Source organism: Muscardinus avellanarius, assembly GCF_963383645.1.
Source record: "Muscardinus avellanarius genome assembly, chromosome: 13".
In the NCBI taxonomy this organism is placed as follows: Eukaryota; Metazoa; Chordata; class Mammalia; order Rodentia; family Gliridae; genus Muscardinus; species Muscardinus avellanarius.
Genome location: NC_137799.1, coordinates 4,353,753 through 4,380,617, shown reverse-complemented (window position 1 = coordinate 4,380,617; position 26,865 = coordinate 4,353,753). Strand labels below are relative to the sequence as shown.

Here is a 26,865-nt window from a genome sequence, read left to right as displayed (position 1 = left end):
ATCGTGATAATAAATAACCGCTAACCGCTTGCTGACGTACCAGGCACTGGTCTAAACATTTTATAGACACCCCTGCATCGTGCGCACGTAGCAAACTGAAGAATCTGAAACGACGGCTGCTCGCCTCACTGACGTGGAGCCTGGAGCTCCGGGAGGACCCCAGGGCCGCGCAGCTAGATGTGGCAGGGTGACTGGAAGGCGAAGTGCTGTGATCCTCCACCCTGGCCTGTAGCCCGCCTTCCCAGCCAGACTGATGGCTGCCCACCACCTCTCCAGAAACCCACCAGCTACACCCGGCCGCCTCATCCCTGTCTCCTCTGTACTCCTTTGAGATTGACTGGCGGTGTTTGAGAGGCTAAGACTGAAGGATGGCAGGTTCGAGGCCAGCCTGTGCAACTTAGCGAAAGCCCCAGTAACTTAGTGAGATCCTGTTTCAAAATTTAAATGAAGAGCTGGGCGTGGTGGCGCAACCTTGTAATCCCGAGACAGGAGGATCCGGTTCAAGGACAGCCTCAGCTACTTAGTGAGGCCCTTTGCAGCTCAGTGAGACTCAGTTTCTTAATAAAGAATAAAAAATAGGGCCGGGGGTGTAGCTCAGAGGTAGAACACCACTGGGTTCCATCCCCAGTACTACCAAAAAAAAAAAATTTTTTTTAATGAAAATAAAAATAAGAAAGGGTTGGGGTATTGCTCAGAGGTATAATGTTCTAGAATTCAATCCACAGTACGACACACACACACACACACACACACACACACACACACACAGACTGAGTCTCAACCCACATAGAAATGTGGGTGAAAGAGGGTGGTCTGGGTTCCAGGTGCCAGAGAGCAGGCCTGCCTGGCACTGCCCATGGCACAGGGACCTGGGTCAACTACCAGTCATCCACACACAATAGATGCCCCCACCCCGTCTCCCCCATGCTGGGAACTGAGGAACTGTCCCCTGGCCCAGTCCACCTGTGGAGCAGCCGGCCAGGCTGGCAGGAGGAGCAGGAACCAGGGAGTGTGGGGCGTGTGGGGCCCCATGCAAGGTCCCTCTTACCTCCCGGTGGTGGCCCAGCCACGACCCGGGGGTGGGAGGAATCATCAGGGCAGCAGCCATCACCGGGGCCGCGGGCGTCTCCTCTCCCTGAGGGACGGCCTGGGAGCGAGGCGGCTGGGCCATGCCCTCGCTGTCCGCCTCCCACACCCCTCTGCCCAGGATCCTCGTCATCCCCCCACCCCCCCAGCCCCCGTCACACACAGCAGCACAGACAGGAGCTGCAGGCCGTGGTCCCTGGGATTCCTTCCCCTTGGTCCAGCACGGCCAGGTTCCCTGGCACCGGGAGGCGTCAGTGCCGGCACCTAGGTGACAAAGCTCGTAAGACTCATGTCACGCCTGGATCTGCAGGTCTCGGAGCCACGGGAGGTCACGGCGTGGGGGCAGCCTCCCCTCCGCAGCCCAGCCCCCGCAGCTCCTTGGAGAAAGCACCTGTCAAGGAGGACAGGGGAGCAGGGCCCCCACCTGCTCCTGCCTCGGGGCCTTGGGGTGGGGGCTCGTGTGCACCTCCATGCCTGGAGAAGCAGGGCCGGGCTGTCTAAGTCGATTTCACAGCTGAGCGCCTCCTTGCAGGTTGGTTCTCGAGGCCTCTGGGGCGGCCCGTGGAGAGGGACACGCTTTGGGGAGCTCTGGGCCGAGCAGGGGGCACCTTCACTTCTGGGCTCTCCTTAGATTTCCCAGAAATGTCTGGGTTTGAGTGTGTTCTGTATTATTATTGGGTTTTATTCAGATGCCTGGCACACAGCCAGCCCTTGGTCAATATTCTGCTGTCAGGGAGAGCTGGAGTGCTTCCCATGGGGACGGGAAAGACCCCTCAGCCTGGCCCCTGCTCCCCCGCGCCCCCTCTTGGTAGGCATCGACTTTTATCGAATGGATGCACGAATGACCCAAACATGCCTCAGTTTCTCCATTACACAAAAGGCTTCACAATCTTTCGGAGCCAGAGCCAGACCCTGCCCCTCTGGCAAAATATCTTTTTCTCCTTCCTTCCTTCCTTCCTTTTTCTTTCTTTTTTTTTTTTTTGTGGTACTGGGGATGGAACCCAGGGGCATTCTGCCTCTGAGCTGCACCCCCAGCCCAATTTTTTATTTATTTTTATTTTTTATTTTTTTGTGGGTCTGGGGATGGAACCCAGGGGCATTGAACCTCTGAGCTACAGGCCCTGCCCTATTTTTTTTTTTTTTTTATTCTTTATTTTGAAACCGGGTCTCACTGAGTTGCAGAGGGCCTCACTAAGAAGCAGAAGCTGTCCACGAACCACCATCCTCCCATCTCAGTCTCCCGAATGCTGGGATTATAAGCGTGTGCCACCATGCCCAGCTTATTTTTTATTCTTTATTTGGAAACAAGGTCTCCCTGAGTTGCAAAGGGCCTCACTAAGCAGCCGAAGCTGTCCGCAAACCGTGATCCTCCTGTCTTAGCCTCCCGAATGCTGGGATGACAAGCGTGCGCCACCACACCCAGCAAAAATATCATCTTATGAAGAAAGATGAAATTTTTCGGTGAAGGTCTAGTTCAAACCCACACTCACACACTCGGGGAGTGGATTGTCTGGGGCACCCACCTGTTGGTCCCCAGGGGACCCGCGCCGACCCCTTTACAGAGCTGTGCTCATTAAGAGGCCCTCGGGCCCTTGCACGCAAACAGCACCTTTCCGCCCACTGCCCTGTTTGGCTGGCTGGGCCGCGGCTTTCTCTCGGGCTGCAAAAGATTCCTACCTATTTTCCATAAGGAAATCTTTGTAGCAGTCCCAGCGGAAAAGTCGAAAGTTTGACTTGAAAAGAGGAGTTACTTCAAAAGCATTGTGGGAGTGGGGTGAGGCTCCTCGCGAACGCATCCATTACAGGGGGCAGCCACTAATCAACTCTAGGCCTCCCTGCAGCGGGGCCTCCGGCGGGGGGGGGGGGGACGCCGGAGGGGGGCACGGGCCGACCTGGGGGGGGGGGCGAAGCACTGAGTGTCCACGTCAAGTAAAAAAGGAAATTAATGTGTTTATGACTTTCTTTTGGAGCGCGTGCGCGCACGGTGTGTGTGTGTGTGTGTGTGTGTGTGTGTGTGTGTGTGTGTGCAGAAAAAAAATGAAAGAAAAATGTAGAGGGTTTTTTTTTTTTCAATAATAAAAAGGGAGTAGCTCTGCGGGGCCCCTAAAGCTTGTGAAAAATTAAACTCGACGGATTCAAACTGTCCTATTTCCACTTCAAAAGGGAAGAGGCACTGTGCGCTTCCCAACTTATCTTCAAACGCCCAGCACCCTAGAAAGTTTCCGTGAAAAAAAAAATAAAATAAAATAAAGGCTCCTGTTCCCCCAAGCACTGTACCGGTTACTGTGCCCACCGTCTCTCCCTCCACTAATTATACCCCTGTGAGTCTATTAATCAACTGGTAAATTATTTAGCGAGGCATGCGCTGTGATGAGCAAGTACAAACACACACGCGCCCGGGCTTCCTGGAAGCGGCGCGGTCCCCCAGGGGCTCCTCCCCGGGCAGGCGGCGCATCCAGGCTGCGGGCTCCGAACACGAATCGGCATCCGCTTACCTCCCTGGATGGGAGCTTTACTTGGTCTTTTAACTCAGCAACTCTTTGCAAGTTTTTAACAAAAGAGAAAAGGAGGCCCATTGTCGGCTCTTTAGTGTGCATTTAGCGATGAGAATATTAATTCCCCCTAAAAGAGAGAGAAAAAAAAGCAAGCGGTACGGCTGGGCTCTGCTCTGGGCCGCCGGGGACCTGGATTGGCGGAAGGCTCATAAACCGCTCGTAACCATCCCAGCCTGGGCCGGGCACGGTGCGTCTCTGTTCCGTTGGCTGGGTTTGCCGGGGTGAGGACTCACAACCAGCACTCCTTGCCAGTTACACCTCTGATCTCCCTGGCGTCTCCCTGGGTTCTATTGGGCCACAAGGGAGCTTCTCCTTATGGTAATATCGGGAAGTGGCCGGCACTCAGTAGTGACCTGTCTTCCCTGTTACTTCTCTACATACCAGGCCTTTTGCTTCTGGGGGGAACATTATTGCGCCAATTAAGTCGCCGTGTTCTCCTCGGAAGTCGGCACGTATCTGATGCGTGCCACATGTTTGGGGCTTCGTGTGTGTGTGAATTGCTCCAGCTGTTGCTGAGTGGGCAAGCAAGCTGCTCGACCAAGAAGCAGGCACGGTGGGGCTGCCGCGGACGGTGTCCCCGCTTCTGGAGGGACAGGAGACAGAAAGGCCAGAGCCCAGCTCAAAAGTCCCTGGAGGGGGGCATGCCTTGGCTGGCAGGGTCCTGAACGGGACACTTCCAATGTCCTGAGCAAGCCGCAGACAGATCAACACAAGCGTCCCACACAGTTAGAGCAAAGCCTTAAACCAGCAAGACTGGCCTTTGGTAGTTTACGTTTGTTTACTTGTTTGGTACTGGAGATCGCAACAGGGACAGCCTGCCTCCAAGCTCCACCTCCAGCTCTTTGTATTTTTAATTTCGGAACAGGCTCTCCTCAAGTTGCTGAGGCTGTTGGTGTTAAGCGAAGACCAGGAATCCTGAAATCGCAACGCGCAAAGCCAGCGGCTGCTCTCCTTGGGACTCTGTCTATTTCAGGAATCCAGAGATTCTACCAAAACCCTCTGGTAATAATAAAAGCATGGGGCGGAAGACGGTGGCCACTGGGGGCCAGAGGGCCACCCACTAGTTTCTCTGCTCGATATCAGGAAAGAAGGACCTCTGTCCAAAGGTCCTTCCTTGGCCGGGCGTGGTGGCGCGCGCTTGTCATCCCCGCGCTCGGGAGGCGGAGACGGGAGGATCGCGCGGGTTCGAAGCCAGCCTCGGCTACTGAGTGAGGCTCTCAGCAACTTAGTGAGACCCTGTTTCCAAATAAAATAGAAAATAGGTCTGGGAGTGTAGCTCGGAAGTAGAAAGCCTCTGGGTTCCACCTCCAGTACCATCAGAAAAACAAAAACAAAAACAAAAAACAAAGGTCCTTCCTTAAATGATACAGAGATGGCGGAGAACTTATTTTCCCCAAAGCCCGGAATCATTTTGACTTATTTCCTACCCAGGTAGAAGTGACAGGGGCCTCCCAGCCAGGAAGACCGTGTGATTTAAGCTCAACCCTGCTCGTCGCAGGCAGACCGGACCCCCCGGAGGCTTTGATGGAGGTTGCCTGTGTAAAGAAGGCCACGTGGAACCCTGGGGAATAAATTTGTTGCCTGCTGCAGCTCGAGTCAGAATGAGTTTAGGAGGTCAGACCTATATATTTCAAAGTCCAGGGCACAGAATAAGTAGCTCCCTGCCCCTCTGTCCACGGCCCCATCGCCAGGAGCCAGGGGTCAAGAGACTGAAGATGATCTAAGATGGGGCCCTGGAGGCCTTCGCCCAGGAAGACGGGAAAAGCACAGTTATTAATTCTGCTGCTCATTTGAGAGGAGGAGGTGTTGGCAGGACCCGTGAGGACAAATCAAAGAACATAACCAAGTCTGCAGAGGTCACAGCTAGGATAACATCATGAGGCCTGGGGGGTGGCTCCAGGGGCACAGATGACACCGGCTCTAGTTGGCAGAGCCGAGGAGGGTGGTGACGAGGACCGCGAGGGTGGCAAAGAGGCAGACAGGAACAAAAAGACGCGTCTCTGGGGCACGCAGCTCCCGGGGGAGTGGACCAAGGGCAGCAGCCTGCGGTGCCAGAGCACGGGCAGAGAGAGCAGAGTCCCCAGTGCCCAGAGGGGCTGCAGGAGTGTCCTGGGAGGGGGGCCGTGTCGCCTGGCCCGGGGGTGCTGAGGGTGGGGCAGATGCATGGTCAGGCACAGGCGTGGCTCAGGGATGCCAGGGGCCCCGACCCACAGCAGGAAGCTCTGGCCTTAGGATCCTCCCGGCCCAATTAGAGCAGCTCCCTGGTGACTTCACAGAGGGGGGAGGGACTGGTAGGCAGTGGGGGCTGGGGCCCGGGCCCTCCCACATTCCCAGGAGAGCTGCTGCCGCCCTGAGAGAGCGAGCTCTGACAAGTGCCTAGAAGTGGGAAATCTGAGATGCCCTGATACCCAGTGGACCCCAAAAGGAATGGAGAAGCACTCAGTCTCCCTTCAAGACTGGTTCTAAAAGGGTTAGAGTATTCCGGAGGAATCTCCTGACCCCAGTGGGATGGCTAAGACTTCTTTCCCCATCCCGGAGTCCTCCGCTCTTCCAGGCCTCAAAGCTATCTCTCTTTCCTCATCATCAGGATGTGGTCATTTATTGGGTGGCTTTCCCCAGGCCTGGTTTGGAGAGCGTGTGAGGAAGCTCGACTGTGACCTTGGGTACCAGCTCCTCTCTCTGTGACGGCCCAGCCAGGGGCACGCTGGATGCCCTGGGGCGCGTGTCCTCATAGTTCAGAACTCATCGGGGTGTGGGAAAGGGACGTGGCTAACCAGCACCCCAAAACCTAAACGATGGTGCGCCTGCAGCCAGGGGACCCGAGTTACAGACGGCATGGACACTCCAGACAAGAATCTGTGCGCCCAGACAGGCTGCCAGTGGCCGTGACCTGAGCAAGCAGGGCTGCGGTTGGCCACGTGCGTTCCCGATCAGTCTGCCCTCCCTTCAAAATGAACTCTGCAGAGAATCACGTTAATGTTCTTCCTGTTTCTGCTGGTGGCCTGGCGGCCCCTGCCAGGCCTGGGCGCTCGGCACCGCCCTGGCTGTCTCAGCAGCTTCTCCACAGCCCACTAATGAGACCCAGTCCGTGGTCATGAACGTAAATGTGGCCTGTCAGCCCTGAGAGATCAGGGCTAGCGAGTCGACAGGATTGATTGGTTCTGTTCAGAAGATGTGATACCGGTTGTTGTGTCTTTCATACGCTACAGAAACACGGGGCTCTGGGGGAAGAACCTGAGCGCAGAGCATCGAAGATGGAGGCCAGCCAGGCCTATGTGGGAAATCAAGGCAGGTGGGCTCCGTCTCCTTTGTCGTCACCCCAAACCCCAAACCCAAACCCTCTGAGAGTCCTCTGAAAGGACGATGTGAATGATTTACTTATTTATGTATTTATTTATTTATTGTGGTGCTGGGGACTGAGCCCAGGGGAGCCCTCCCAGCTATACCTTCAGCCCTTTTTTAATTTTTGGTTTTTTTTTAAATTTTTTGCAGTACTGGGGATTGAATCAAGGGGTATCTACCTCCAAGCTACACCCCCAGCCTTATTTTTTATTTTTATTTTGAAACAAGATCTTGCTAGGTTGATGAGTCTCCCTACTTGCTGAGGCTGGCCTTGAACCTGTGATCCTCCTGTCTCAGCCTCCTAAGTACTGGGATTACAAGGGTGTGCCACCATGCCCCGCTAGGTCATCTGCTTTTGTCCTTCCATCAGGATCTCTGAGGACCAGCAGCTGGTCCATCCTCAGACTATTCCACCCTCGCCTCTCAGAGTGGTCTGACTTCCTTGCTTCTGGCAGCGGGTCATTACACAACACAAAATAAAGGATTCGGGAAGCTCCGGAGCCTCTCCTGGCTCTTGAAGGTGTTATCATCAATCAAGTGTTATCAGTTATGAAAAGCAAACCTTCTACCCCCCCCCCCCAGCATTGGGGAATTGAACCCAGGGGCATTCGACGTGTACTTCCGAGCTACATCCCAGCACTTTTTATTTTCATTTTTTAAAACCAGAAACAAGGTCTTGCTAAGATGCTAAGGGCCTTGCCTAAGTTGCTAAGGTGGACCTCAATCCTGCGATCCTCCTGTCTCAGCCTCCCAAGTACGGGGATTATAGGCACGCGCCACCACGCTCAGCTGCAAACCTTGCTGAGAAGCAGAACCAGCAGGAACAGCCCCACATCCACCCTCCTGCCAGGCATGCACGCCAGGTTCCGTCCAAGGCCCGAGCCACGGAGCTGTTGCCCACACGAATGCCCAGTTTCTGCCCCCTCCCCGGACCTGAGACTGCAGACGTCCAGAGCACCTCGCGGGGCTGCGCTGTCTCCAGAGCAAAAGGCAGTGGCCTCAGAGCGGGGAGTGTGGCCTACCTGTCACCTTCTTTTCAAAGAAGGACCAGATGAGCTCGCCAAATTTTGTCTTCTCTTCCACAGCCTCCTTTAGCAGTTGACCACAGCACACTAAGGAGAGGAGGAACAGAAAGATGCCATTAAAATTTAAATAGAGAGAAGAATGAGAGAGAAAGGAAGAAAGGAAGGAAAAAAGAAAGAAAGAAGCCCCAGTGCTGTGCGGGGCGGTGGAGGTGTCCAGGGGGAGGGAGGTCACTGAAAAATGTATATAAAGGGTTCTTCTGTGCATGGGTGTGCGTCCAAGTGAAGGCAGATATCAAAAAGGAGCCGGGAGGTGAGCGAGGCGGAGGGTGTACAATGAAAAGGAATGCATTTGAGAGGACATATTAAAAATGGACGACGCGGCAGACGCTAACGAGGATGTTGCCGACCGACGCGTTCCTGCAGGGCCTCGCTCCGCCGGTGACGCCGGGACTCCTGACATTCCCCGGCGTTCCCATGTGGGAGGGTGGGGGGCAAGGGGTCTTCATGGTCCTTCCTGTCAGGAAGGGGCTCGAGGGATGCCGTGTCCACAGAGACAACCAGTTGATATACCAAGCGGGCTAATTTTTAACTCAAAGGCCTCGCCCTCAGCTGGGCGCGGACACCTGTAATCCCAGTACTTTGGGGGGCCGAAACAGGAGAATCACAGGTTCAAGGCCAGCCTCAGAAACTTAGTGAGACCCCTGTTTCAAAAGAAAAAAGAATAAGGGCTGGGGGTGTTGCTCGGAGGTAGAGCGCACCTGAGTTCAATCCCTAGTACCAAAAGAATAAAATAAAATAGGGCCGGGGTGTGGCTCAGGGACAGCGCGCCCCTGGCTTCAACCTCTAGTACACGCACAAAGGGCGCTGCACCGAGTTACCTGGCCTGTGCCCACTGCCCTCTTTGGATACAGCTCCCTGCAACAGCGGCCTTTTCTGGCACAGTCCACGTGTCTCCAGCCCTGAGCCGTGGCCGGTATATAAGACAGGCTGACCCATGGGTGCCGGATGAATAAACACAAGCTTCTCCCATCCGCTTGGCTGGGAAAGCCCTTTGTAGACAAAGCCAGAAGACTTAATCTGTATTTTTCTGAGTCTCTAACTGCACAAGCTCTGTTTTCTAACCCTCAGGGTCGAAGAGTTTTCTGCCTATACCAAAGAAACTAAAAACACTTCTAAAATTAGCCAGATCACATGAATGTTTAAGACGGGGCCATCGCTAAGGATTTGGTCCTTTACAATGATCCACGTAATTCACTCTGTAAACGACAGCATCGATTTTGACCCTGGCGACTGGCAGCTTCGCCAGCTAAGGGGAAATGTAAGACTAAGGGCCGGCGGCAGCATCTTCCTCAGGCCATGAGCTGTGCTGAATTCGCTTTATCTTGTTCAGTCCCTTCAACGGCCTTCTGCTTTCATTAAGAAAGTGAGGCTCAGAGATGTCAAGTAACGGGCTCCGGGTCCCAGAGCCGGGCAGCGGCAGAACCGGGATGCAAACCCAGGTCTGAGCGGCACAGGCCGGTGCTGGGCCACTGTTTCTGGGCATCAAGGAAGGAGTGGGGGTGTCACGTTTACCTTCTTTCATAAAGCTATAAGAAGAAAATACACAAAGCGGCTCTTTTCAGGTACTGGACGACAGACGGCATAGGGCTGTATTCTTGAGAGAGGGGACACACCGCGAGCCCCACAGTCACCCCAAATTTCCACCCGCGGGCCCTTTGCAAACCACAGCATAGGAGGAGTGGGACCCACAGGGAGCAGTCACTGGGCGAGGAAACAGAGATTGGAGCTTGGGGCTGTGGTTGCTGCAATGTGTGGAAGAGGGGAGTAGAGAGTCCTAGAAATCTGCCGGGGGGTTCATGAAGCCCGGTGGAAAGAAAAGCTACTGGGAAGCTGAGGACCAAAAAGAAATGCACAGTGCACCGGGAGACGCTGGCACTGACAGCCAGAGTGGAGGCCTTGCTGAGCACCCGGCATTCAGCGGAGGCTGCAGAAAGCCCGCTCCTCAGCACCCAGGAGGCGCTCACCGGGAGTGAGGACACTCTGTTCCCTCCTTAACCAAGCCTCAAGATAGCTCCCGCAGGACCGAGGTGATCCTCCAGTAAATTCACTGCCCTGTTAGAAGTCAACTCTTTTCATATAAAAATTCTTAAAGCAGAAACCAGAATCCAGACTCCCAGCCTCACAAGCACAACAATGCCTAGCATATAAACAAAAATTACTCGACACACAGAAAATCAGAACATTGCGAGCCATCAAAAGGAGAGCAAAAAGGCCATAGAACTGGATCAAGAGATGGCATATAGGTCAGAATTAGCACCTCGAGACTTTAAAACAGTAATTAGCCAGGTGTGGCGGCGCACACTTGTAATCCCCGTGCTTGGGAGGCTGAGACAGGAGGATCGTGCAGGTTCGAAGCCAGCCTCAGCTGTCTTAAGAGACCCTGTTTCCAAAGAAAATATAAAATAGGCCTGGGAGCATAGCCCGGAGGTAGAAAGCCCCTGGATTCCATCCCCAGTACCACCAAAAACAAGAACAAAAACAAAGTAATTAGCTGGGCGTGGTGACACACACTTGTGATCCCAGCACTTGGGAGGCTGAGACAGGAGGATCATAGGTTTACAGCCAGCCTCAGCAACTTGTGAGGCTCTGCAAGTTTCCAAATAAAGAATAAAATAGATCTGAGGGTATAGCTCAAAGATATAATGTCCCTGGGGGTCCAATCCCATGTACCCCCCCCAACACACACAGAAAAAAACCCACAGTAACTATAAGTTGGGTATGGTGATGTGCACACACCTGTACTCCCGGTACTTGGAAGGCTGAGACAAGAGGATGGCAGGTTCAAGACTAGCCCCAGCAACTTAACAAGACCCTCCGCAACTTACACAGACCTGGCTTCAAAATAAAAAGTGCTAGGGTTGTGGTTCAGAGGTAGAATGCCCTAGGTTCAATCTCCAGTACCCAAATAAAACACACAAATGAAACTAATAATTACAAACAGCTTTAAAAAATTACAGGGAAAAAGTTAGAGTGAGCAGATGAGGAACCTCAGCAGACAAATGGTAACTCTAAAATTAGAACCACATGGAAGCCGGGCGTGGCAGTGCCCGCTTGTAACCCCCGCGCTCGGGAGGCGGAGACAGGAGGATCGCACGGGTTCGAAGCCAGCCTCAGCTGCTTGGTGAGGCTCTCAGCAACTAGGTGAGACCCTGTTTCCAAATAAAATATAAAAAAGGTCTGGGAGTATAGCCCGGAGGTAGAAAACCTCTGGGTTCCACCCCCAGTACCACCAAAAAGAAAAGAAAAAAAAAAAAAAACAACCACATGGAAATTCTGGAACCAGAAAATACAGTGAACAATATAAATCACTGAATGAACTGCGGTCAGTGAACCCAAAGGCAGGAAGGCAAGCGATGAAGGTATTCAAAACCAAGCAAAGAGGGGGAGAGAAGACTGGGTAGAAGAACAGAAGCTCAGAGACCTGCAGGGCTGTCATAACGAGAGGTCTGGCATACATGCCCCTGGAGCCCAGAGAAAACGGAGCACGGCGAGGGGCTCACATACGTGGGGAAATAACGACAGAAGAATTTCTAAATTCAATGAAAATATCAGTGTATACATCCAAGCGCCTCTAAGACCCGAGCAGAGCAGACACAAAGCAAGCCACGCCTTGCTGCACTCTGGTTAACATGCTAAAAGCAGCCAGAGGGAAAGAAAGGATGCTTCTCATATGGAGTAAGGATGCTAAAAAAAAAAGTCTCTGAGTTCTCAGCAGAAGAAACGGGGATCATAAAACAATGGGGTGACAATTTTAAAGTGCTAAGAAAAAAAACCCCGTTGACACAGGCTCCAAAAATGGAGGTAAAATATTGCCATTTTGAGACATGTGAAGGCTGAGAGACTTCGTCACCAGTAGGCTTTGACGAAAAGAAGTTAAGGGAACTCTTTAGGCTGAGAAAAAATGACACCAGATGGGAACTTGGAGCTAAGCCTAGGGGTGAAGAATAGTAATCTGGGGGCACATAGGAAAGTCTCCCCCACTTCATTCTTACTTCACAGACAACTGACTTTGTGTGTGTGTGTGTGGTACTGGGGTGGAACCCAGGGGCTTTTTACCTCCAGGATACACTCCCAGATCTATTTTCTATTTTATTTGGAAACAGGTTGAACTAAGTTGCTGAGAGCCTCACTAAGTAGCTGAGGCTGGCTTCGAACCTGCGCGATCCTCCTGTCTCAGCCTCCCAGGTGCTGGGATTACAAGCGTGCGCCACCACGCCTGGCTGACAACTGACTTTTTAAAGAAAAAATAATTATAATGTAGTCCAGAATTTTTTTTTTTTTTTTTTTTTTTTTTTTGGTGGTAGGTACTGGGGTTCCTGGAAGCCCTTCTACCTCCGGGCTACACTCCCAAACCTATTTTATATTTTATTTGGAAACAGGGTCTCTTAAGCCAGCGCGGTTGGCTTCGAACCAGCGCGATCCTCCTGTCTCCGCCTCCCAAGCGCGGGGATTACAAGCGTGCGCCACCACGCCCAGCCTTGTAGTGCAGAACTTATAACATAAATAGAAGTAAAATGTAGGAAAATAAAACCAAAAAGGGGACAAAGAGAACAGCAAGATACATGAAAGTATACTAAGGCTCTTTATTACATACATGAGAAGGTGTAGTGTTCATTCAAGAAGGGCTGTCGCAAGCAAAGATACTTACTAGTCTCTAGAGTAACCACTATCAAAACAAAGCAAAGCCGGGCGTGGTGGCGCACGCTTGTCATCCCCGCGCTTGGGAGGCGGGGACAGGAGGATCGCGCAGGTTCGAAGCCAGCCGCGCTGGCTTAAGAGACCCTGTTTCCAAATAAAATATAAAATAGGTCTGGGAGTGTAGCCCGGAGGTAGAAGGGCTTCCAGGAACCCCAGTACCATCAAAATAAATAAATAAATAAATAAATAAATAAATAAAAATAAAGCAAAGAAGTATACCTCAAATGTCAAGCATGGAAGTACAATGGGTTATTAAAATCTAGTTTTTAATCCAAAAGATGACAGGAAAGGAGAAACCAAGAAAGAATGCTATGAAGAAGAAGCAAAGCCCCAAGATGGCGGCCGGCAGTCGACCCCGCGGACGCCACCTCAACGTCAGCTGTGCGACAGAGGGTGCAGACCGGACCTCGGCAAAGCCCAACTATATGCTGTCTACAAGACACATATCAGATTACTAAAATACAGAGTTAGAAAAGGGGACAGAAGACAAATCATGTTGACATTAATCACGGGAAATTTAAAATGGCCCTATGATCAAAGTAGACTTGAGGGAATATTAATAGAGAGGCAAAGTCACATTTTCTAGCAATAAAAGGACCGTTTCATCAAGAAGACATGACAGTGCCGAGTGGATAAGCCCTACACAAGTTATGTGGAGCAGGGGTTGGAAGAAAATAGACAAGTCCACAATGAATTGGAAAGTTAACGCATTTCTTTTCTTTTTTTTTTTCTTTTTTTTTTTTGGTGGTACTGGGGTTCCTGGAAGCCCTTCTACCTCCGGGCTATACTCCCAGACCTATTTTTATTTTTTGGAAACAGGGTCTCCTAAGCCAGCGCGGCTGGCTTCGAACCTGCGCGATCCTCCTGTCTCCGCCTCCCGAGCACGGGGATGACCAGCGTGCCCACCACGCCCGGCAATACATTTCTTTTTAAAATCATAAGTAGAGGGGAAAAAAGCATTAAGACTTGTTAAGATTTGAACAATGCCTCCAAATATCTTATCCTAACCAATGTCTATAGAGCACAATCTCTAACAACTCCAGAACACACGTTCTTTTCAAGTGCACGTGAAATTCACCAAGAGACTGAGACAGAATCACAGGTTCGAAGCCCGCCTCAGCAGCTGAGCAAAACCCTCAGCAATTCAGTGAGACCCGGTTTCAAAAGAAAAAAGAAACAGCCGGGCATGGTGGCGCACGCTTGTCATCCCCGTATTTGAGAGGCTGAGACAGGAGGATCGCAGGTCCACCGCCAGCCTCAGCGACTCACTGAGACGCTCCACAACTTAGTGAGACTCTGCCTCAAAATTAAAAATTAAAAAATATCCCTAGGGGTGGAGCCAGAGGTAGAATGTTCCTGGGATCAATCTCTAGTATGAAAAACAAACAAATAAAATAAAAAGGCCTGAGGGTATAGCTTGGAGTTATATCTCTAGTCCTAAATAAAATAAATAAATAAATAAAATGTATGTTCCTTCACAGCAATAAAATTAAATTAGAAATTAATAACAAAAACAGTGTGGAAAAAACAAATATTCTGAAGTGAAGCAATACACTTCTTCCTTTTTTGTGTGGTACTAGGGATGAAACCCATGGACATTCTATCTCTGAGTTATACACACAGCCCTTTTTACTTTTTGTTTTGAAACAGGGTCTCAGTAAGTTGCTGACAGCCTCACTAAGCTGCTGAGGCTGACTTCAAACCTGTGGTCCTCCTGTCTCAGCCTCCCAAGTACTGGGATTACAGGTGCGTGCCACCACGGCCGGCTAAAGCAATACACTTCTGAATAATTCCTGGGTCTCAAAACGAGATCAGGAGGGAAATTTAAAAAAAAACACTTTGAACTGAAATAATAATAGAGACACAACATAGTAACAAGGAAATGAAGCGACAGCCATGTTCAGAGGGAAAGGTGTGGCTTGTATGACCTGAGGGTGTTTTCAAATCTTTGCCCCCGGCCATCTCACGTGAAAATGTCCCATAAGAAAAAGTCTGAACTAACCCCTCTCCTAAAGACTCAAAGCCTACAAAGAAAAGCAACTATATTTGTGAGTGAGATGTTCAAAGAAGGCCACTGTCTTCTTGCTGTGGGGTTTGATGTGGTATTTCGAGAAGAAACACGGGGGTGACGGGAAGGAGCGAGGTCTTGGGCACAGTCAGGCCGGGGAGTCTGTTGGGATCCCCAGCCCAAGCCCACAATATCCTACCTGCAAAACCCCTGTCTCGAGTTTTCTATGTTCGATCCTTTCTGTGTATCCAATAAAGTGCACCGCATAAAGCGGGCATTCAATAAGTAATACTGATATTCTACAAAATACCTCACAGCCATTTCTGATTAGAAAAATCCATGCTCTTTATAAAAACTAATTAAATTAAGCCGGGCATGGTGGCACACACACCTATAATCCCAGGACTCGGGAGGCTGTGGCAGGAGGATTTCGGGTTCATGGCTAGTGTCAGCCACTTAGTGAGACCTGTTTCAAAATAAAAAAAAAATAAAATCCAGGCATGGTGGCACATGCCTGTAATCCCAGTCAGTACGTGGGAGGCTGAGACCGGAGGATCGCGGTTCGCAGCCAGCCTCGGCTACTTAGTGAGGCCCTCTGCAACTCAGTGAGACCCGGTTTCAAAATAAAGGATAAATAAATAGGGCTGAGGGTATAGCTCAGAGGTAGAATGCCCCTAGGTTCAATCCCCAGGACCACAAAAAATAAAATAATAAAAAAAGGTCTGGGGTGTGGCTCAGAGGTTAGAATGCCCCTGGGTTCAATCCCTAGTACAAAAAAAAAAAAACAAAAACAAAACAAAACAAAAAAAACCCACAAGAAGGTATTGCTGGCCCTTGCTCAGGTCCTCCCCCCAGCCTCCAATGTCCTCGTCCTCACACACTTTTACACGTTCCCCCTCGTATACAACAAGTGTGGGCCTTTAACGAGCCGGTGTGCACAGCCACAGAGGGACCGCTGCACATTCTTAACAAAACAGCCACCCCTAACCGTGGCGGCAAAGTTTCATCTCGTAATACTCTTAAGACATAAAATAGAATAATTCAAATAAAATTCCGTTTTTCTAAAAAAAAAAGGCGGATGCCAGAAAAAGCATTTTTTAAAATCCTAAAGAATCTAGGTTTTCTCCGTACTGATGGAATTTACAAAATCACGGTTCACTACTTGATCGTCATTTTACGGCTGTGACGCTCGTCGCTGCTTCCTGGCGAGTCTCCCAGGCTTTGGAATTTTAAGTTGGAGGTGACCTAATTGAAAAGCATTTTTATTCAAAACGTGATCCTTTTGGGTGGCATATGCATGAGACTGGTTTTTGGCGTGGGCACGTGTATTTATTCTTTTTCTGTGTGTATGGTACGAGTGTAATTTGGGCGTGTATGTATATGCATATTTATATATTTGGGGGTGCAGGTCTCATGTTGGCTTAGTAATAAAGTAGAGTTTGTTTTAACTGTGGAGAACGGAGGGGGCAGTGCCTCTAACTCCCTCCAACCCTGCGCTGTGTACAGTTTCACTCGGCTTCCCAGCCCTTGATCCTCCTGAATACAGGCCGGCATCCAAGACCGCCTGGGACCACCTTGGCAAAGACCCGGAGAGCTGATTTCAATATTTTCTCTCCTCCTGGTAAAATATTTATTGAAACTGTGCAGAGCGAGAAGTCTTCCTCTGGTTCAGAAATTGTTTGCCTGTAAACACACTGACCTGGGTTGGGGGGAGCGGAGGGAGCCGGAGCCCATAAATAAGCAGCAGCTGCCTATTAGGTAAGGGCCGAGGCTCCCGGCGGGCCAGCCCGCAGGGGCTGGGCGGAAGAACCTCTGCAGGCTGGACCGCGCGGAGAGCCCCGCGCTCCAAAGGACGTGGAAAATACTCTGGCATTTTGAGCTGTGGATATGTTTTTATTGGTTAATGGCTCCTCGGCAATATTCTTCAGGAGGAAAAATTCTTATCCTGGCAAAGATGGACTAACCTGGAAATTGTTAGGAGCATAGATCAAGCCAGCTCATTGATACTGCTTCTTCCTACTAACCCCCACCGGCCTGTGAATGAGAAAGCTTGTGTGTGGGAGGGGGAGCAGAAGACAGAGAAAGTCCCGAGAGCAGCAGCGGGCGCCCCGGCACTCACCATTGGCGAGGCCGTATTTCTGGGCCAGGAGGGCGGCCTGCAGGCTCTTGCCGCAGCCCACGGGGCCGTACAGCAGCACCTTCGGGGTGAATGGGGCATTGGATCGATGGTTGGTTTGCACGTAGGTTAGAGCTGAAAGAGAGGATGTGAAGATATCAAGCCCAGCCCAGCTCACCGGCCCCTGTGTAGGATCGCAATTACATCTCCCCTTAGGGCACCATGGAAACCCTGTATCCCTGACACACAGCTCAGGGCAAAACGGTGGGGAAGTAATTATGCATCAGACCTGGGCACCAGAGTGGGCAGGGTAAGTGTCATCCGCAGAAGCCACCCTGGGCCCCTGCTGGGAATTTCTGTGCAGCAGCGCTGGGCGGGGAGCTGCGCTGGCCTCCGGGCTGCACCCGGGCTGGGCGTGTTGCCGATGGGAGGCCAGCCCAGTGCATAAAAAGAGGTTTGCAAAGGGCATCTGGGCTGAGCCTCCTGCATGAAGCCCACAGACCCGGCTGGTCTCAAGGGGCTTGTGCGTGCTTCGCAGGTGCACCTGGGGGCCGACTGCTTTGATAATGCCCCAGGCTGTGCGGAAGCCTGGCATGCAGGGGCTTCTGAAGGCCTCAGGAATTGGTGGAGAATAGTTTGTGCAGCCGCCCTCCGGTGACATCAATGCTGTCGCAAGTCTCCGAAGAGACAGCCATGAAATAGGTCACTGGCGCAGGCGGATGGAGCATGCGGGGCCCTGGCATTTGATGAACAAAGGGGCAGAGAGACCTTGCACCGTGGGGGGCAAAGGAAGCCAGGAAGCCACAGAGAGAAGCTACCTCACAGCAAGCGGCCCCCTCCCACGCCAGCACAGAGGGCGGCAGCAAGAGCAGGCTGACGGGCAGCAGAGGGCAGGCTTTTGGGACTGCATGGGGGGGCTGCCCCCCAAGGGGCCACAGAGCGCGCCGGCCTCGGGTCTAAAGCAGGCAGCAGGCTCTCCCCTCGGGCCTCAGTCTCTTGCTTAAGCATCACCCTACCCCTGCCAGGCCACCGTGGTGGCCGCTGCCAGTCCGCCTGGGCCAATGTCCCTCCCTGCAGGAGTTTCTGTCCTGGGCAGAGGGCCGACATGCCACCTTCAGGAACATGTCTCCTTGCAGGTATAATTCTTGTCTCACCTCTAAGTAATCCCCCCCCCAGGGGATTACTTATAGGTGTCTGCTTTGGGGCTTCTCAACCTCAGCCCTATAGGCAGATGGACCGGGTGGTTCTGATATGGGGTCCTGTGCACCCCAAGATGTTAAGAGCCTCCACCTTCAGGTACCAGCAGCACAATCTCAGATTGTAACAAAAAATGACGTTTTTGGGTACTGTCAAATATTCTCTGCTGGGGGTGGGGGGTGAGGGTGGGTGAGGTAGGGGTAGGGTGGGACAAGACTGCCCCAGTGGAGAAACAATTGGTTTCTTTCCCTGTGCTAGTTTTGAACTCTAGACTTCCCTGGAAGGATGAAGAGAGCTATTACAACCCAGGTAAGTTAGAGCTGTCTTGGAGATTGTCATTCCCAGCATGCCTAGCACGTAGTAACTGATAAGCTAAACACTGTAGGTGTTATCTTACATGCTTGGCCTACAACCCACAGAGCAGGTGAGATTTTATTTTATTTGATACAGAGGATGCGACCCAGAGCCCGTCTGCCTCTGAGCTATGTGGCCAGCCCTACTGATTTTTTAAAAATTTGAAACAAGGTCTCACTAAGTTGCCGAGGCTGAGTTCAAACCTGCGATCCTCCTGACTCGGCCTCCTAAGTACTGAGATTGTAGGCGGCACCTACCAGCTCGCAGGTATAATTCTTGTCTCGTTTTACAAATGAGTCAGTGAGGCTCAGAGGGTTGGCAGAGCTGGGTGCCTTTCCCAAGCCCATAGCAATGGGTGCCATTCCCTCACCAAGAGAGCCTGGGAAGCCAGGGCGCCCGGCACGGCTCTGTTCTCAGGCTAGTGCCTCCGAAGAGCACAGACACCACAGGCGAGGCTGCCTGCTCACAAATGATACTTAATTTTCAGTAAATAACAAAGTTAATTAGAAGTAATGAGCCCCCAGACGGTCTCAACATCTAATTTTTCTTTTTAGAAATATGTGGTTGCTGGATACACTGCAGAGAGATTAAAAAACAACACAGAGAGAAGGCTGCATTCCCGTTTTCAATGTATCTTTCCGCATTATTAATTAATAATAATTAATATTCAGACACTCGCATTTTTATTTACAATTCCCGGCATGAATTCTTTATGAACGATCATCTGAACTTTTAAATTTAATTAAGTAATTTGGAAGTAATTAATGTGTAAATTTGGAATCATGGCACCAGATAAATGTGGTGGAGGTTTATCTTAGGAACTCAGAAGCACTAGAAAACCGCGAGCCTGGGGGAGCCTCTCCTCAAAGCAGCCTCCCGTCAGGCACACACTCTTGTTGGCCCGTCAGAAAGCGGGGCTCCTTGAACCTTTAAGGCAGAAGGAAAGAAGTCTTTCTGATAGCCAGCCAGGCACAGTAGTACATGCCTGTAATACCAGTAGTTAGGAGCTAAGAGGATTGCAGGTTCCAGGCCAGCCTAGACAATAACTTAGTGAGCCTCTGTTTCAAAATTTCAAAAAACAAAAAACCTGAAAGCTGGAGTTGGAGCATGGAGGTAGACCACCCCTGGGTTCAACCCCCAATACCGTAAAACAGAAAAGCAAAGGAACGCAAGTGGGGCACCGAGCGGAGCATACAGTCTGCAGCGGGAGGCGGTGGAGGGGTCGGCAGGGAACTCCTGGGGGCCCCAAACCACCTCCTCATCAAAACAGAACTTTTCTTGAAGAAAGCTGAGAGTGGGTGGGAAAAGGTCTTTGTAAACTGCCAACTGTCTTGTCTTAAATGTCTGTGCTGTGATTTTATTGTGTCAAAACAGACTGAAGAGTCTGGCATGGGGGCATATGCCTGTAATCCGAGTACTTGGAAGCTGAGACAGGAGGGTCGCAGATTCAAGGCCAGCCTCAGCAAGTAGTGAGACTCTCATCAACCTAGTGAGACCCTGTTTCAAAATAAATATAACCTAGGAGTGTAGCTCAGAGGTAGAATGCTGATGGGTTCAATCCTCAGTGCCACAAACTCAGTTAATTAATGAATAGGGCTGGGTATAGTTCAGAGATTGAATGTCCCTGGGTTTAATACACAAAGATGATTGATCGATAGACAGACAGACAAACAGACAGACAGATAGATAGATGATAGATAGATGATAGACAGATAGATGATAGATAGACAGAGACAGACAGATAGACAGACAGACAGATAGATAGAGCTTGCAGTGTAGCTTGGAGTTAGAATGCCCCGTGTTCATCTCTAGTACCACAAAAACTCAAACTAGACTAAATGTTTCATTTATCTGGAGTTGGATGGAAGGAGCTGAATGGGTTTTGAGACAGCAAGACTTTAAAAAATTATACTACAGAGCCGGGCGTGGCGGCGCACGCTCGTAATCCCAGCATTTGGGAGGCTGAGACAGGAGGATTGTGGTTCGTGGCCAGCCTCGGCTACTTAGTGAGGCCCTCTGCAACTCAGTGAGACCCTGTTTCAAAATAAAGAATAAAAAATAGGGCTGGGGGTGTAGCTCGGAGGTTGAATGCGCCTGGGTTCCATCCCCAGTACCGAAAAAAGAAACTTATGCTACAGCTACTTTGGGGCAGAATTACCCTAACCCCTGCTTGCCCCGTGGGCAGGGTGTTGAATAATGCCAATGATGATGCCATCCAACATGCCCTAAACCCTTTCTCTGGCCCCAGGCCTGGGCTCGTGGCTGTGAACACATGATTACTTCCGTCTTCACCTCCATCTCGAAGGTACAAGTTCTGTCCTCATTTTAGGGATGACAAAAATGAGGCTCAGATTGGTTAAGAAAATTGCCAAAAGCCAGGCGTGGTGGTACACATCTGTAAGCCTAGTACTTAGGAAGCAGAGACAGGAGGATCACAGGTTCGAAGCCAGCCTCAGCAATTTAGAGAGACTCTCAGTAACTCAGTGAGACCTGCTTCAAAATATAAAGTAAAGTAGGGATGGGCATCTAGCTCAGAGGTAGAATGTTCTGGGTTCAATCCCCAGCACCACAAAAGAGAGAGAGAGGAGGGAGAGGGAGAGGGAGAGGGAGAGGGAGAGGGAGAGGGAGAGAGAGAGAGAGAGAGAGAGAGAGAGAGAGAGGGCAGAGCATACCTCCCCCAGCTCCCAGAGCGCAACCATTCTTGACGGTCATGGATGGCGGCGCAGGGCCAGGTGCTCTCCACGGCCTTTCCACACCTGAGTTTTGTTTGTGGCGGTGGTTTTTGGTCTTAATCTTTTTTTTTTTTTTTGAGTGCTGAGGATGGGATCTCGGCCCTTCCCCTGCCAGTCAAGGGCAGTAGCCAGTCCTTTGTCTTAATCTTTATACATTTTCTCTTCCTTCTCCCTCAAGATCAGACCCTCTAGCCACATCCCTCGCCTGTCCTCTTCCCACCCATCACCGTCTCCCCTGGGAGCCTGGGCGTAGGCGCTAGCTAGCCCTCAGTTTCCAAATGAGGGTTCTGGGGGCCCTGCTGGACATGCTTCGGGGCAGGGAACCTGGACCACCTATGATGTGGCTCCAGGGGTCCCAGGCACGTCCTGGCTGCTGGCTGCTGCCGGATGTGGGGACATTGGATGAGGGCGACAGATGTTCTGGTTGGACCTGGCCCTGGCGCGGCGCCTGGGGTCTGGCTGCCCGCTCTTGTTTACCCTGGTAGAAGACGTCTACGCATGGCTGGTCAGCATTGATGGCCTTCAGGATTTTGGGGTAAGAGGGAAGGATCCTGATGATGTTCCTGTGATACTCCAGCAGTTTCTGCGCGGTCTCCATCTCCGAGATGCCCGCCGGCTCTATCAGCCGGTTCTGGATTTCAGCATCAGAGGGCCAGTCAAAGGTGGTATGATAAATCTCTGCAGAGACGGAGGTGCACCGTTAGAATCACCGCCCAGGCCGGGCGTGGTGGCGCACGCTTGTAATCCCCACACTTGGGAGGCGGAGACAGGAGGATCGAGCAGGGTTGAAGCCAGCTGCGCTGGCTTAAGGGACCCTGTTTCCAAATAAAAATATAAAAAATAGGTGTCTGGGAGTGTAGCCTGGAGGTAGAAGGGTTTCCAGGAACCCCCAGTACCACACACACACACAAAAATCGCCTGCCCAGGAGTCAGGCTTAGCCCAACATTCGGGAGGTGGAAACAGGAGGATTGCGGTTCGCAGACAGCCTCAGCTACTTTGTGAGGCTCTTCGCAACTCAGTGAGACCCTGTTTCAAAAATAAAAAGACTAAGCTGGGCATGGGGGCACACGCTTGTAATCTCAACATTTGGGAGGCTGAAACAGAAGGATCACGGTTTGCGGCCAGCCTCAGTTACTTAGTGAGGCTCTTTGCAACTCAGTTTCAAAATAAAAAATAAAGGCCGGGCGTGGTGGCGCACGCTTGTATTCCCCGCACTTGGGAGGCAGAGACAGGAGGATCGCACAGGTTCGAAGCCAGCCTCAGCTACTTAGTGAGGCTCTCAGCAACTTAGTGAGACCCTGTTTCTAATAAAATATAAAATAGGTCTGGGAGTATAGCCCGGAGGTAGAAAGCCTCTGGGTTCCACCCCCAGTGCCACCAAAAAAAAATAAATAAATAAATAAAAATAAAGAATAAAAATTAGGGCTAGCGGGGTGTGGCTCAGAGGAGAATGCCCCTGGATCCCATCCCCAGTACCACAAAAAAGAAGAGGAGGAGGAGGTGGGGAGGCGGCAGCGGGTGACAGGGTGCACAGTTCCCAAAAAGATGGAGACACGCCCCAGTTCCTGCATGCCTGGCAGATGATCTCAGCAGGGTGGCAGCCCGGGCACCCCAGTGGCACATTCACATCAGGCTGTGGCTCTGCCATTAACGAGGTTCCTCCTCTTGCCTAAAGTATTTCTGCCAGCATCTTTAGCTTGGCCGGCTGGCGTTCAAGTCTCCGTTTGCCCGTGTGGCCTCGTGGACCATCTCAGGTGCCCGGGTCCCACTGCGTGCTCACTGAATGGTAAGCAGAGGCCATTCCTCCATCTGTCCCAGGAAGCCATGGGGTGCGGGGACAGCCGTACCTCGAGTCTGGGGGTCGATCCTCTTTCCCAAGTTCCTCTCAATCAGGACCGTGTCTGGAGCGTTGAGCACAACTGGGTGGCGGAGACAGAAGAACGCACTGAGTTCGAGCCTGGAGCCCTGACTCGTCTTTGACTCTGGCTACATAATGGCTTTAAACCCACCACCATCTCCCACCCCAGGAATCCCTGGAGGCAGGCCTTCCGGCATCAAAGCCCACGGAAGGGTCTCGGAGACAGGACAGCCCACTGGGGACATCTCCCCTGCAACTATCGGGGTGATGGCAACACGGTGGACATCTTTGTCCTTAGGTATCCACCACGTTTCTATCAGCTCCCTACAGAGAGGTTCCCAGCAGCTCAATTCCTGGGGTGACAATAAGTACCCCCCTTTCTTAACAAATATACTTAGCTTTGTGGCCAGGCTGAGTTTAATTCAGTGTATTTTTTCTCGCTGGGTCAGAGGTCCCCCAGGCCATGTGACTGGGGTGCTCTCTCCCCTCCCCAGGCTGGTGCTGGTGGAGGGGCCTCGGGGCTACTCACTGACGTGCTTGGGGGCGATGCCCAGGGTCTGGATCATCAGGGCCTGCTCCCGGCTCTCAGGAAGGCCATCCAGGATCCAGCCCTAGACAACAGGGTGGGAGAGTTCAGACAGAAGGAAATAATCCTTAACCATAGCCAGCCGTGGTGGCGCAGGCCTGTGTCCCCGGGACTTGGGGGATCGCAGGTTCTGAGGCCGGCCTGAGGAACTTAGCGAGACCTTGTCTCCAAATAAAAAATAAAAAAATAGAGCTCGCCAGGTGCGGTGGCGCACGCTTGCAATCCCCGCACTTGGGAGGTGGAGACAGGAGGATCGCACAGGTTTGAGGCCAGTCTCTCTGGCTTAAGAGACCCTGTTTCCAAATAAAAATATAAAAATACACCTGGGAGTATAGCCCGGAGGTAGAAGGGCTTCCAGGAACCCCAGACCACCAAAAAAAAAAAAAAAAAAAAAAAAAAAAAAAAAAAAAAGAGCTCACAATAAAAAATAAAATAGGGGATGCAGCTCAGAGACAGAGCACCCCTAGGTTCCACCCCCAGCAACACACACACACATGCACACACGCACACACACGCACACACGCGCACACGCACGCACATGCACACACGCGCACACACACACACGCACACTTCCTTAAGTGCATCACTTTTCCTTAATTGCTACTCTCATATTATTAAATTCCATGCCAAATTTTGTTTATGGTTATAATCATAACATATATTTCTTTCTTTTCTTTCCTTTTTTGGCAGCACTGGGGAGCTGACCCAGGGCCTTGCACGTGCTAGGAAAGTCCTCTACCGCTGAGCTCTATCCCCAGCCCAATACAGACATTGTAAGTCTGATTCTTTTTCTACAATATATCATAATGACCATAGCATCCATTTTCCATGTTAGCATATAGCATGTCCCCTGGAAGAGCTCGGAGGTGGTGGCTGGGTTATGAGGGTTCACATCTCGGGGCTGGATAATCTTTTAATAGATTTTGGGGGTGTAAGGTGGGCAGGCGGGTGTGACTAGAGGAGGTGGGTCGTGGAGTGTGGCCTTGGAGACTGTGGGTGTCCACGGATCCCCCCCTCTGATTCCTGCACCCTCTCCCTTTTTACAAATGTGACATGGACTGAAACCTCTGAAATCCCCAGGACTGTGAACAGTAAATCTCCTTCCTCTGAGCTGTGGTCATCAGGTATTGGGGTCACAGAGGGAGAAGGCTACTGTAACCCAGTGGCTCTTCCTGGCCTCCATTCTCTACGGTCGTACAACACCCACCGAGCGATCCCGCTGCAGCCCCGCTCTGCCCCCAACCAAACAATCGGCCACTGTCATTGCCATAAATACCACAGTGATGAACGCCTGTGCACACACAGGTTTCCCCACGTTTTAAATTCTTTCCTAGAGTGAGTTTCTGAGTTCCTCAGAATCTGAGGGGACTTCTAGGGCAAGAAAACCACCAGGTCCAAAACAAAACCCCTTTTTTCTCAAGAACCCTTCTTTCCCTAGTGATACTTTGGGAGACCTGAGTTCAGCAGCTAACTTGCTATAGAGCTGAGGCCCCGCGGCTGTCAGCCCTGCTTGGTACCGCCAGGGCACCGGTCTATCCGATTCATCTGTATTAACCCTTTAAATCGGATTGAGAAGCAATACATGAGCACTGTTTACTACGTAGAAGATACGGAGAGGCTGAAATACGATGCAAGTCGCCAAGAAGAGCTCGATCCTAAGGAGACACTTCACACTCTGGCTCTTCCCCTCTAAGGAATCAATGCGGAGAGCCTCTCTCTTGGGGATGGGGGTGAGGGCAGGAAGAGTCACACACACCGTACAAGCTCTTGTGTGACCTTTTTTCACACAGAAAAAGCATTTTGTGCATTTTCCCATGTCACAAAATGTTCTTCCGCAGCAGTTACCACAGCTGCCTCCTGCATGAGCTGGACTGTCACAGGTTAACCATCCGGTACCGTTGTGCATTTGATTTGACTCCAGATTTTCTCCATTAAAAAAAAAAAATTCAGCTGGGCGTGGTGGTACATGCTTGTAATCCCAGTATTTGGGAGGCTGAGACAGGAGGACTGAAGGTTTGCCACCAGCCTCAGCAACAGTGAGACCTTCTTTCAAAATATAGAATAAGATAGGGCTGGGGGTGTAGCTTGGAGGTAGAATGCCCCCGGGTTCAATCTTCATTACAAAAAAAAAAAGCTACAATACATCTTGATTCGTATGAAATATTCTCAGGATAAATGGCGCAAGGTCCATGCCTTCTGCTATGGCTTTGGGTGCATTTTTGCCACCTCGCTCTACAGATCTATAGAGCCAACGGCCGAGCACCCGTTTCCTACCACCTTTGCCCACGTTGGGCATTATCTTGGGGGGAAATCTGCCAGAAAAAATATGCTACGGCTGCTTTCATTTGCATTCCTTTGATCATTAGTAAGTTTCGGTATTTTTTTTCCCGTGTTGACTATTTGAATTTTTTCTTTTCCAACAAATCTACTCACGCCATCTATGCGCTCCTCCTGTGGGACCTCATCCTTTTATTTACTTACAAGAGCTCCTGACACATGAGGAATGTTACCCCATTTTTGGCAAACACCAACACAAATCATTTTAGGCAAACCCTGTTGCCAAGGTTTTCTGCAGGTTGGCTCTTGCCTTTTAATTGTGTGTGTGTGTGTGTGTGTGTGTGTGTGTGTGTGTGTGTGTGTGTTACTGGGGATTGAACCTAGAGGTATTCTACCTACAAGCTACACCCCCGGCCCTATTTTATTTTTTTATTTTGAAACAACCTCTCACTAGGTTGCGGAAGGCCTCAAAAGTTGTTCAAGCTGGCTTTGAACCTGCGATCCTCCTGTTTCAGTCTCAAGTACTGGGATTACAGGCCTGCACCACCATGCCAGCTGACATTTGTTTTTTGGGTTTTTGCAGTACTGGGGATGGAACCCAGGGGCACTCGACCTCCGAGCTACACCCCCCCAGCCCTTTTTGTGTGTGTGTGGGTCTGGGGATGGAACCCAGGGGCATTCGACCTCTGAGCTACACCTCCTGCCCTACTTTTTATTCTTTATCTTGAAACAGGGTCTCACTGAGTTGCTGAGGGCCTCACTAAGTTGCCGAGGCTGGCCGCGAACCGCAATATTTCTCTCTCAGCCTCCCGAATGCCGGGGTTACAAGTGTGCGCCACCACGCCCGGCAGTGTTGTTTTTAACACACGGATTTTCAGCAAATAATCACTCTTTCCCTCTTTGGGTTTTGCCGTTGTGTGGGTGTATAAAAAGGCGTTCCCCACAGCAAAAGCTGATAAACGTTGACTTG

The 26,865-nt window shown here is 51.1% G+C and overlaps 1 protein-coding gene across 1 annotated transcript in view; it reads right to left on the bottom strand.

The window, feature by feature from the left end:
• Positions 1–26,865, bottom strand: part of AK8 (adenylate kinase 8) — a gene marked incomplete at both ends in the record, with an annotated part of 143,368 nt that overhangs the window by 71,991 nt on the left and 44,512 nt on the right. Inside the window, 5 exons of the mRNA XM_080708862.1 lie at positions 8,006–8,095; positions 16,894–17,025; positions 21,651–21,851; positions 23,022–23,093; positions 23,562–23,643. Coding sequence (XP_080564988.1) covers positions 8,006–8,095; positions 16,894–17,025; positions 21,651–21,851; positions 23,022–23,093; positions 23,562–23,643 — 577 coding nt within the window. The remainder of the gene's footprint in view (positions 1–8,005; positions 8,096–16,893; positions 17,026–21,650; positions 21,852–23,021; positions 23,094–23,561; positions 23,644–26,865) is intronic.